Source organism: Ornithorhynchus anatinus, chromosome Y2, assembly GCF_004115215.2.
Source record: "Ornithorhynchus anatinus isolate Pmale09 chromosome Y2, mOrnAna1.pri.v4, whole genome shotgun sequence".
NCBI lineage: Eukaryota > Metazoa > Chordata > Mammalia > Monotremata > Ornithorhynchidae > Ornithorhynchus > Ornithorhynchus anatinus.
The window spans coordinates 350936-363715 of NC_053176.1; the positions used below are offsets into that span (position 1 = coordinate 350936).

The following is a 12780-nucleotide window of genomic DNA, read 5'->3' on the forward strand; positions in this document are numbered from 1 at the left end:
CCAGATAAAATGGACCCAGTGCTCAATCAAATGAGTAACTCACACTTTTCATTCCCTTTCCTCTTCCTCCATTAATAGAAATTGTGATTTCTGAGGGGAACCAACCTTTCAAACCAAAACTCCAGAAAACAAGTTTAAGCAAGCAAAGCAGTGCAATGTGTAGAGTGGCAGTCTCATTTTAGTCATTTTGGTTAGGAATTGAGCAGCAATAGAAATTAATCTATTTTTTAAAAAACATGGCAATAAAGATTAGGGTGGTGATCATTCATCATTTTATGATTTCCAGAAATACAGTGCTGTTTATTTGCCATTTTGGAATCTTGGGCAATAAATGAGTTTCTATAAGACACACACACACACACACACTCTGCAATGTTTCCTAACATTGGTAATTCTCTTTTGCTAAAGAAAACGGACCACAGCCGTCACCACCACATTACCGGAACATAACAAGACGCTACTCATAAAAACCGTTGAATTCTCGCCTTTAAAGGACTCAGCAAAGAAATCGGAAATGCATTTTCTGGTCTCCCTCCTTCCACTAGAGGACACTGTAAACCTTGGTCCAACGTGGTCAGTGAAATAAGCTCAGTTTTTTTGTTTTTGAGGTCCTGTCATTCTCTGTATAAACAAGTTACTTTCAAGTGTTTGGGATATAAATTATGACCATGCAGACTGCCTCGGAAAGAATGTAAACACAGCATGTGGTCGGAGCAAACTCTGAAACTGACTTTATAATTTATAGCAGGCCCTGGAGTGACTCGATAAGAAAAAAAACACACACACACACACAAAATCCGGATTCTTGTTGAAGAATAAATATGATAGTGGAGATGACGGTGGAAAAAAAAGGTGATTCAAATTAAGTGAGTAATTTTTGGAAACGATCGAAAGGGCCCCGACTGTAGCTCCTTAGAGGAAGATCGGGGTATCTTTCTACAGACTAGGTGAATGTGGGCAATCCGTCAGCCCAAGGTATTTTTCGTGAGGCCTGACCTAAATTGGTTTTGCTCCTGGACTGCATGGGTAGGAGTGGATTGGCAGAGCGGCTAACGACGTGGGGAGCGAGGGAAAGAAAGGGAGGTTGTGGGGATACTGCAGGGGAAAGGAGGGGTCGTCTCTGGGTGCGTTTCTCGGGGTGGTCCCCGCAGTGGAGGAAGGTCCTGGGGGGCCCCGCATGACGGAGGGAGACGCGGCCAAGGTGATTGGGGCCTTGGGGTGGAGGCTTCCCATCCTCGTCTCTGGGTTCCTATGAGGAGCCTTTTTCTCCTCCTCCTCCTCGTGTTTCTTCTTCTTCTTCTCCTCCTCACTCTTCTCTTCCTCTTCTTTTTCTTCTCCTTATTCTTCTCCTCCTTTACCTCCTCCTCTTCCTCCTGTGGCTGGAATTTCCCGCCTCCCTCCCTACCTGAGCATCTGCATATAAGCGGGAGGGAGGGAGTGGGGGCTCCAGGAGGGGTTGGGGTGGGAAGAGGGGAGGATGAAGTCGGATCTCCGCAGGGCTTCTCTCCGATAGGGCCCGTGTGACCCAAAGCCAGAGCGCGGACCGCGGGCTCGGTGAGGTCCTGAGCATGAGCGAGGGGTTTCCATTCCAACTAAAAGGCTGAGCCAGACCCTCCAGGGTCAAAGTGGTATTTGTTACCATTCCTCCTGGAGATTAGAAAGTGGACTGGGGAAAAGCCCGCTGGGATGGTAAACAAGGTTTGACATCTTAAAAAGAAAGAAAAAAGGAAAGACGAAAAGGAAAAAGCTGTGGTTCTGCTTCACAAACCTGGTCCGTTTAAGTCCCTTTTCCCCGCCGTCCCGTGGTCAGACACGAAAGATTGAAAATCTTTATTTCAGTTTCTCTCTCTCTCTCCTTTTCCTTCACCACCCTCCCCCACCCATTAACTCCAGACCACTGGTCCCCAGCCCTCTCCCTCCACCACAACCCCCTTCAATGCCAGTCTTCTCGAAGTGCCGCGGCTAGCGAAAGGGGAACCCCAACCCCAACCGGGGGAGTTCCGAGGGACAGAATGTCTCTCTAAAGCGATTATTCGTAATATACATTTTATTGAAAAAATGTACATCAAAATATTTTGGCAGACTGTAAAAGTATACATAAGTGCAAATATTCCTCACTTTAAAAGTACAAGCAATAGGGTGTGAGTATACACGAAGTTCATTTAAAATATTTTTTAAAAAATATGGTGGTAGAAAACAACCTTGTAAAAACTTTGTATTGTCATAATACTGAACATCGACTTTCTTAAACTAGACATGAAATTTCTAAATACTTTCTTTTTAACACTGTTGTCCAAAAATAATATTTGAAAAGAACAAAAGAGCCCTCCGAATTAACCCGGAAACAGCAACAGCAACAACAGCAAACAACAAAACAGGGCTTCTTGTATTCTTTGTGCTTAGTTGAGCTTTATTTTTCCACTCACGTTTCATAGAAAAATAACGGACTATCCCCGTCTCTGACTCCAAATCCTTAAAGACAATGAAAAATACAACCCTACAGATTTTATTATTCATCTGGGTAGTTTTAAAACTCCCTAATTGGGAAATAATTGTCTCTTCTTCCCTCTTTTTCTCTTCGACTTCCTCTTCTCCACCGTATCTAAACATTCCCTGCGAGGACTGCTAGAAAACAAGAGTAAACAACGCTTCCTTAGGGGCTTGTATCCTATTCATGCTGGTAGAGTGCATCTTACATTTTGCCTCGACTTTTTTGCCTCGTGAATTTGCCTCGACTCTGACACCGGCCAGACCAAACAGTTACCAGATTGTCCTTTCCATGAGTCGTTGTTCCATGCATTCACATGACACAAGGTTTAATGTCCTGGCAGACACTCTGATGGTGGTGATGGTGATAATAAGATCCGCTGGCCGAAGGGTGAAAGGCATTAAAGTTGAGGACGAAATCTTTCCTGTCACACACAGGGGACGAGTGGTGCTGGTAACGGGGCAGGCCCACTGAAAGAAGGGACAAAGAAAGTGTGTTTAGAAATGAATGGGAAGGGACGGGTTGTGACTCTATTCAAAGGCCTAGAATGGATCTAGAGCAAAAAGAGCGGCGACACCTACATCCCAAGGCATTTTATAGGGAGGCACAGGGAAACTCATGTCTAACCTCTTTTCTAGTGACTATATATCTACAATGCACACACCACAAGAAGTGAAGGCCCTGTGGGATGACTCTACATTTGTTTGATATTTGAATGCTTTCTCCACAATCCTATTTCTATGGAGAAACCTCTGTCTCTCTGTATATGTGTGTGTGTGTGTGTGTGGTCCCTTTGTCCCTTAGCCCAGGAAGGCTGCTGCTGTAGATAAATTAGCAGCTCGTGTTGCACAACTCCGGGCAGGCGAGCCTGATATTCTTTATCTGCTACTTAAACAAGATGACATGGGTGATGGTTTGCAATTAAAAAAATACAGAAAGAAAACTAAAATTTCCAAGGGTCATTGTGAAGGCATGTGCATATGGGTGTATTTGTTTATATGCGATTTTGAGAATTCAGAGACACTGGGGGGATTGGTTAAATGATATTTTTGATAACCTATATACATGCACTTACCAAGGTGAATAAGATTATAGGAATAAAGAATCGAAGTGTTCTGTATCTGATAGACTCATCACAGGAGAAATTTAAAATAAATGTTAAATTTATCACGAGATAAATTTATAGTGAATTATGTTTTCTAATCCACTATCCTCTATAGGATTAATTGACCAATTGGCATCGGTTACTCTTCAGACCTCGAGGTATCAGTTGGACACTTTGTTTTCCTATTATTACTCACCCCAGACCTGGGAGGAAATCATCCTCTGGATCCCACCGGGATCCTAGAGAATTTTGGCTTTGTCCTTTTCCCGTTATAGTCAGGTTTCCTCCCCTTCAGTCTTTGGCGAGAGATTTGAAAGTCACTCTTCCCGAGGATTGCCTTGGTTTTTTCTAATAATCCGTTGGTATGACGACAATAAATCCTCCCAGTGCATTATGGCCCCGTTCAATCAGTTAGCACGGTTTAATAATGTGTCAAAAATGTTTCCGCAAGCCTATAGGAGATGTAGTTCTGTGTTTTTAATCTCCCTGCCCTTATTCTTCGGTCCAAGGTCTGTAGGGCAGGGAGAAAGCGATTGGGACCCCAATATCTGGTGCCACCGTACTACTACACCCCAAACTCGAAGGCTCTTGGCCCGTACTGCTCAGGGGGCCCTGTGGAGGCTCAGTCGTTTTTAAGAAACCGGATTTTACAAGGTATTTTTCTAGTCTCCTGGAAACCGCTCCGGCTGAAGTCCCGCATGCAAGCCTGCGAAGAAGGACAATGGAATCACGGGCCCAAGTCGACGCCACCGTGATTTACCCGGGTAATTTGCGTGAAGAAATACTCATATCATGGCGCTAAACGTCACTTACCACTTTTGTAGTCTCAGGTTTCCAAATTTCCGAATCGCAGTTTGGTGCTGCTCGGAGTCGGGGGGTTCCGGATGAGGGATGGGGCAGAAGTGGGGCTGACATCTGGTGTCACTCCGGGGTCCCAGGGAGCGGGAGGACGCGGGACGGATGCCTGCTCTAAATCTCTGTGGTAGCAGCTGTTGTTCAGTTGCCTTGCCTCAAGCAGTGTGCCTTAGGGGCAAGAGCACGGGCTTGGGAGTCAGAGGAAGTGGGTTCTAATCCCGGCTCCGCCACTTAACTGCTGTGTGACCTTCTAGATTGTAAACGCGGTGTGGGCAGGGATTGTCTCTCTTTATTGCTTAGTTGTAGTTTCCGAGCGTTTAAGTACTGTGTTCTGTACACAGTAAGCGCTCAATAAATATGATTGAATGGAAGTATGACCTTGGCCTTAACTGTGCCTCAGTTACCCCATCTGTAAAATGGGGATTAAGACTGTGAGCCCCACGGGGGATAACCTGATTACTTTTTATCTACTCCCAGCGCTTAGAAAAGTCTTGGCCTATAGACTTTTAAGCCTTGGCGCTTAACAAATACCATTATCATTTATTATTATTATTACGACTACTCAGGTCTGGCCGGCTTTGCCTTGTCCCTATCGGAACCCTGTGCGGATCCTGTCTGGACTATGCTGAGAAGTGCGGGAGAGGGGAGGGAGGTGGTCGCCATCGGCACCTCCGACCCGGCCCCAGGGCAACCCGGAGGAAGCCCGGGGAGGGCGGCGTCCATCTGACCGACCTCTCCGTCCAAGCCTCTCGCTCCTCGGACGCGCAAAGCAGGCTTTCCCGGTTCTCAGGGGCGCCGGAGAGTTCGAAGCTACTCCGGGGAGACAGGAGAGGCCGATCCGGAGCAGGGGGAGGTCGGAGGGAGGCAAGGACGGTGGGGCGTTAGGGGAGAGGAGGCGACGGCCACGGAAAAGGCGCTCTGGTGGGGGAAAGTCCAAGCCGCGAATGAGGTCTCCTCGGCCGGGCAGTCCTCCCTCCTAACCCCTCGCCCAGGTAGAAGCGACCGCGGGGAACCTCCCTCCTCTTCCCCAGCGTGACCCGGACCACCCGGGACCCCCTCTCTCTCTTTTGGGCGTCGAGATTCCCGTCTCGCGGAGGGTTGTGGCCGGCTTCGCTGAAAGGGCAGTTAGACTAACCTCCCCGCCGCCCCCCTTTCCTTATAAACTGCCCTTCGGGGTCTGCGCGTCGGAGGTTCGGATTGGGCCAGGGAAGTCATTCGAAGAGTTTGGCAGGGGACAACATGAGCTTGGAGAAAGAGGATGTCGGGGGCTAAGGGAAAGATGGGGTGTGTGTGTGTGTCTGTGTCTGTCTGTGTGTCTGTGTGGAGGGGGTAGGGGCTAGGAGGGAGTGATTGACAAGTGCCCAGAAAGGATTTTTTTTTTTAAATTGTTACTTATTGAAATTTTCATAAAATCGAACAAGACCCCTCTCTTCTGAAGGTTAATTCAGGCTAAAACCCTCTTCGGTGTGGTCCCTTTCACACTGTCTCTATTTAGTTAACCCCGAGACCTGTATTTAAAGAGACTATTTGAAAACTTTCACCGTAAAAGGACCCAACATCTTTTACCCATTTCTGTGCCTTGTTTATTCTTCCCATCTTCTCTCTCTCTTTCTCTCTCCCTCTCTTTCCCTCTCTCTCCCTCTCTACTTTTTAATATAGAAAAGCATTTTCTAATCAGGAGAGAGAGAGGATAAAGTGCGCACATATGACCACACATTTTACTCCTCGGGCTATAGACATATTAGATCCGCTTTAATCTGTCGCCTTCCTAACGATTAGCGGGTTCACACGGCAGGCAAGAGGCCTAACAGGAATTAGAATCCAGATCCTCCGACTCCCAGGCCCCATGGTCTTTCCACTAGGTCGAGGCGCTCTGGGGACAGACCCAAAGCCAACCGACGAAGACCACAGGGAGAACGAAGGCCCAGACAGACCCAGAGACTCTCTCACACGAGACCCATCCCCACTCTTCCCTCCTCCCCGTGACCCCCGCACGTCTCCCGGACCTCCTTCCCCTTGGACATTGGCTCGGTCGGCCCGCCGGGGCTTCTCTCTGCGGAGCTCGCCGGACGGAGAGCGGCGGCCCTCCCGGACTGCCCCCGACCGGACCCGGTCCGCGGCCCTTCCCCTCCCCTCCCGCCGGGCAGCTGCCACCTCCACGTCCCGCCTCGGGTGGCTCCGGTCCGCGGGTTACCTGAGAGGTCATCGCGGCCGTTCTGGTGCAGGTAGCTCTGGTCCAGGGAGTAGGAGGCCATGCCGGAGTGGAGGGCGGCGGGGGCGGGGGGGTTGCCGCCGGGAGGCAGGGCGGGGGGCTGCTTGAGGTAGGGGGAGGCGCCTGGCGAGCTCCAGTGCGCCGCGGGGCTCGGGTAGGGCGAGTGGCAGTCGATGGCGCTCGCCAGGGCCGGCGACGAGGGCACGGGACTGCTGCTGCTGTCCGGCCCGTACTCGCCCCCTCCTCCGCCGGCTCCTCCTCCGCCGGCTCCCTCTCCCGCTCCTCCCGCTCCCGCTCCTCCTGCTGCCGCTCCCGCTCCTCCCGCTCCCGCTCCCCCTCCTCCGCCGGCGCTCCCCGGCGGCGCCCCCGAGGCTCCCCCGGCGGCGGCGGCGGGCCCGGGGCAGCCGGCCACGTAGGTGGAGCCCGGGTTGGGGGACGCGTGCGGGACGTGGTGGTGGTGGTGGTGGTGGTGGTGGTGGTGGTGCGGAGCGTGGTGGTGCGGGTGTCCGGGGCCGCCGGCGTCGTAGGGTCCGGGCATCACGTCGAGCCCCGCGTAGCCTCCCTGGGCGGGGCAGCCGAGCGGGGCCGAGGGCGCCGGCTGGAAGTCGAAGGGCTGCGGCAGCAGGGAGGCGCCGAAGCCCAGCCCGCTGACCATGCGGTGGTAGACGGGCTTCAGCGCCTGGCACTTCCTCCTGAAGCCGCGGGGCCGGCGGCGGAACGAGCCCTCCTCGAACATGAACTCGCTGGCCGGGTCGATGGTCCAGTAGTGGCCCTTGCCCGGGCGGCCGAGGCCCTTGGGCAGCTTGATGAAGCACTCGTTGAGCGAGAGGTTGTGGCGCACCGAGTTCTTCCAGCCTTGGTAGGAGCCGCGGAAGAAGGGGAAGCGGGCCTGCAGGAACTGGTAGATCTCGCTGAGGGTCAGCCGCTTGCTGGGCGAGCTCTGGATGGCCATGACGATCAGGGCGATGTAGGAGTAGGGGGGCTTCTCGGGCCGCCGCAGCCCCGAGGTGGCCTTCTTGCCCCCGCCCCCGCCCCCGCCGCCGGCCCCCTTGCAGGCGGAGGATGCGCTGGACGAGGAGGACGAGGACGAGGGCGCGGAGGAGGTGGACGAGGACGAGGAGGCGGACGAGGACGAGGACGAGGCCTCCAGGGCGGCAGCGGAGGACGAGGCCGAGGACGAGGAGGAGAGGGGCGGCTGGTTCATCAAGGCCGAGCGGAGTGCCCCGGGACCCGGGCTGCGAGGGCGGCGCGGAGGAGCCGGCGGGGGCGGCGGGCGCGGAGGCGGCGGCGGCGGCGGCGGCTGCTGCTGCTGCTGCTGCTGCTGCTGCTGCTGGCCGCTGGCGGTGGTCATCTGGCGGAGGGGAGGGAGCGGGGGGCGGGGGCGGGGAGGGGCGGGGGCGGGGGCAGGGAGGGCGCGGGCTGGGGCCGAGCGCGCCCCGTCTCCCGCCGCCGAGCCGGGCAGCCTGGACGGCCGCGGCCGGGCCCCTCAGGGCCTCCGGGGGTCCGGCGGCGGCGGCGGCGGCGGCGGCGGCGGCGGGGGGCTGCCGTCAGCGGCCGGCGCATCCCTCCCGGACCCGGCGGACCCTCCGCGCCGCCCGCTGCGCTCCGCCTTCCGCAGCCCCGAGCCACCGAGCCCGGCCGCCCGGCCGCGACCGCCACCGGCGCCCACCGCCCAACCCAAGACACTGCACGCCTTCTGGCTCGCTCCTTCTCTCTTCCTTCCCCAGTCCCTCCCTCCCTCCCTCTTCTCCCTTTCTCTCTCCCCCCACCCCACCCTTCCCACCTCCTCCTCCCTTTTCCCTTGTACACTCTGCCCCGCCGCCGGGAGGGCTCGCTCTCCCTTGCTGCAAGCGGAATTCCCCCCGCCCACCTGGTCTCTGCCCCCCTCCTCCCTGTCTCCCTCCTTCCTCGATTTCTCTCTTTCCTTCCTTCCCTTCTTCCCTCTCTACCTATCTCTCTCTATCGTCGTCCCCTCCCCCGACACCTAATCCCTTAAATAGAAGAAGCGCAGAGCTCCTCAAAGTTCCTCCTAAAGTATCATCAGCCAAAGAAAAGCCTGCCGTCTATCCGTTTCTGAAATATTTTTCTTTTTCCTCAGCCCCCCGAATCCATCCAAGAAATCAGCAGCAGCCGCAGCCGCCCCCCCCCCTCCCCCTCAGAAACCAGAAACCTTTCCCCTGAGATTCTGTCCTCTAGGCTTTCTGGTCAGAAGGTGCTGCGGCGCCCCGGCCGCCAGACCTCCATAGCTGTAACCTCCAAAATATACCCGCACACCGACCAGCAGCCCCATTTTAGTTCTTGCCACCCTCCAGCATGACAGACTCTGAAGGTAACATGCCGCCCCCCCGCCCCCCGCCCCGGTCCCTTTCTCCCTGGAGCGCGGCCTCGCGTCGTCTCTCCATCAGAGGATGGATGAGGTTTGGAGAGGATGGAGAGATTTGGGATGAAGGGGGCCGGCGTAATCTCCTCAGCAGAAATTCGAGCAGAGCATCTGGAGGAAAGGAGTCATTGTAAGGAGTGGGAAAACTCCTGCTTAACTCTTCAGTTTGCACCGCCAAACGTTCAGCCTTCGCATAGTAATAATGGATGAACAGTGTGAGGATCTGGATCACGGGTTAGGAATGAGACTTTCCATTGTGTGAAAATACGGTACTCTGTTAGGGGGGAGGAATGAGGATATGGGAGTTGAAGAGGTGTGAGTGTACGTGTGTGGTGTATTCGGCACACAGATTCATGTTCCCTACCACAAGAGTCGGAATCAGTAAGAGGCATCCCTATAGACACTCACGAAGATGCGTGCACGAAGATGCGTCCCAGGGAGAAATCATTTCTAACGAGATCTGACAGTGAGTTATTGGATTACACGTGCTAGGAAATTCACTCTGAGCAGAGGGCTTGTGGAAAGCTGGAAAAAGACATAGGGGAAGCAAGAACACCCAGAAAGGCCAAGTTCGCGAAAGTCGGGCAAGTTGAAGGCATTTGGGGAAGGGGGGAGTAGGTGAGAGAAGAGAGAGGGGAGAGCCAGGAGCCGGGGAGAGAGGTGAAGTGAGCTCTGTCAGAGGGGCACCAGGGGCGAGTTATCTGTGGGCTCTGCGGAGCTGTGGGTGTCGCTGCTTTGCTGACTTAGGCTGGTGAGGATATGCAGAAGAGAGGAGGACAGTGGGGGAGGGAAGGGGGGCTGGGAACCGGGTCTCAGACAGTGACCTGCAGTTGAGTGGAAGCAGGCTTTTTCCATCAACCTCTGCCTGAATACCACACATACAGAGACTAAGTTTCAGTTTACTGCCCTGAGCCCGACTTCTTTTCCCTAAGCTCTACAGTAATTAGACAAAGAAAACCTAAATTAGCTGGGCAGGCGTCGACAGCTTCCTCCAGAGCAGCCCTGGTTACCTACATGGAAATGTGTCCGAAAATGGCTTGATTGTAGCCGAGAATCAGCTAAAAAAACACGGCGAAGCCGTAATTCAGCTCGCCATACATTTCTAAAGAAAAAGAAACAAGTCTGTCTTTCGATAGCGACTGTTTGGATTGGGTAGGGGGCTGGGTAGTGACTCCCACTCTAAAGGGAAGAGAATTCAATGCTGTCCGAAGGGCCCAGGGAGGAGAATAAGCTCAATTTTGTGTTCCACCTAGACCCCTTTCCTGCCTAATCAGCGTGAGTGGGGGGCCGGGGCGGGACCAAGGTTTCCCTCCCTTCTGCTTCCCGGCCCCCGCTTTTAGCTATGGAGTTGCTTATTCCCTGGGCCAGATTAGAGAACAAATTTAGCTAGCTGTCTAATTAAAATGACACTGAACCCCTCTTGGACCAACTCTTATAGGTTTTCTAATAAGTCTAAGGGTTGGAAGACTGGTGAAGAAGGAAGCGGGGCTTTGGAATAGGGTAGGGGACACCGTTTTTAAAAGCTGCTGACGTTTCGGGCTGAAAGTTTCTTTTTTAAGCGAAGAAACAAAATCCGAAAGGAGTCAGCGCAGTGATGCTTTAGAAGCTTTTTTCCTGCTTTTCTAAGTGCTCTGCCAGTGACTGTGTACGTTAAAAATATCTAAAGACAGTCATTTATTCTAATTAGCCCCTCCCCTTCAATATTATAGCTCGTGTTTTTATAAATATATCAGCTGAAAAGGCCAAGCAGCACCACGAATCTACCCCATTCGGATCCTTTATTCAATTCTCAGTTTACTTAAATTTGTTGGGGAAAAGCGCCCCTGATAACGTGTCCCTTTTATTCCCGGCAAAGGGGTTTTGTTCTCAGAAAAAGAATACAAATCTATTTCAAACATAAGCAGCAGCAGTTCCGCATACCATCGTTTAGGATGGCCCTGCATTGTTTAGGAGGACCTCATCTTCGATGGTGGTCTGTCTCTGACTTTCACTGTCTTAGAAAAAAAACCCCAACCAACAACAAATGAGCGTTTGCGTGTCTGCAAGTGTGCTTCTACATGTATTTAGTGTTTTTAACACCGCCCCCACCCCAACCACCGCCCTCCGCGAAGAGTGTATACTTTTATTTAGGTCGACCTGGAAAGCTCTATGATTTGAAAGAAATTAGGTAGACTGCTTCTTTCCATTTTGTAAAGGAATTTCTTCTGGGAGCCGTGTTCTTTTCTGCCTTTGAGAAGAACCTAACCCAAGCAGAACGCAAATTTTTGTCCTGCTGAAACGCACCGAAATTAAGCGTTAGGGTGGCTCAGGTGTGGTCTGTACTTTGGTTTTATTCTCGGAAAGTACTTAGTTCACTATTGCGATTCCAGTTTAAGTGTTAACACATTTCCTGTACTTCTTGGTATCCAAGTGCAAGGACTTAGACCAAATCTGGTTCCGAAGCCAGAAATGGAATCGGAGGATTAACGTTTGTCGAGACTTATTTTATTTTCCCGCAACCTGGTTTACCCCTACGCCCCTAACCCAATTTCAATCGGATCCGCTAGGGAGACCCTTTGAGGAGAAGCGCTGTTTTCAGTTAGGCCCGAGATGTAATTTTTTGTTTATAACAAACAAATCCCTTCAAAATGCGTTTTCTCTGAACCCTGGTGGATTTTAGTTGCGCTGTTAACCCTCTCTAGGAGGAGGCACCCGGACATCAGCATCGCGCAATGGGGCATTTTAGAAAGAGGCAGGGAAAATGTGTACAGCAGCATCAGCCAGAGTGAACTTTCTCTGTGAGCTTCAAGTAACTTGGAAGAAAAACAATAAACCAACCCACAAAGAGTCAAAGCTCACTGCGAATGAAAAACAGATTTGAATGTCAGAGGAGTAGAAAGGGGCTGAGAAGAATATAAGATTAAAAAAAAAAACCTTTTACATCAAGTGCCGCGGTTGTCCTTTCTCCATCCTGAGGCCCCCTTTCCCCTCTTCTCTACCCTCTCACCCTCCACATAGAAACATACACACACACACACACACACACACACATACCCTCCCGACCTCCTGACTTCTTGGGACCTTGGGTACTAGCCATGCAATCCCAATGTTTATTTGGATAGATTCTTCCTCTTTCTAAATGCCTATGTCATAGACATGTCAATTTTTATAGGCATTCTCCTGAGCGCTGTGGATTGGCGGTGGTCTTCCCTGTCCCTAGGCTTGCGGGGTCCATCTAACCTGCCAAGGCCAAGGTGAGGGCGCGTGGAGCAGAAGGTTGGCTGGCTCCTCAGAGTTGTTCTTTGTGCATCTGGAGATTCCAATCCTGATCAGGGGAAGGGGCGACACCTGGCCACCTTTAGCACATTGCTCTCCACACAACGAGCGCTCAGTAAATAATAATTATGGTATTTGTTAAGCGCTTACTATATGCCGAGCACTGTTCTAAACCCTGGGGTGGATACAAGGTAATCAGGTTGTCCCACGTGGAGCTCAGTTTTAATCCCCATTTTACAGATGAGGTAACTGAGGCACAGAGAAGTTAAGCGGCTTGGCCAAAGTCACACAGCAGGCAAGTGGCGGAGCCGGGAGTAGAATCCTTGTCATCTGACTCCCAAGCTTATGCTCTTTTCACTAAGCCCACGCTGCTTCTCATTGATTGACAATGATTGACACAGTCAACAAACACCTTCCATCCCCACCCCGCCCCCAATGCTACGGGTCTCAATCTCTCCAACGAGCCTCAGACCGGAGGCCATATC

The 12780-nt window shown here is 52.4% G+C and overlaps 1 protein-coding gene across 1 annotated transcript; it reads right to left on the bottom strand.

Moving 5' to 3' along the window:
• Window positions 1-2032: 2032 nt before the first annotated feature.
• LOC114808664 (forkhead box protein F2-like) lies at window positions 2033-8950 on the bottom strand. The gene is made up of 4 exons (XM_029056453.1): window positions 8831-8950; window positions 7034-7948; window positions 6643-6931; window positions 2033-2958 (listed from the first exon to the last, which is right to left on the bottom strand). Exons 1-4 carry the CDS (start codon window positions 8948-8950, stop codon window positions 2801-2803), a joined length of 1482 nt encoding a protein of 493 aa, XP_028912286.1. The 3' UTR covers window positions 2033-2800.
• Between the last annotated feature and the right edge of the window lie 3830 nt (window positions 8951-12780).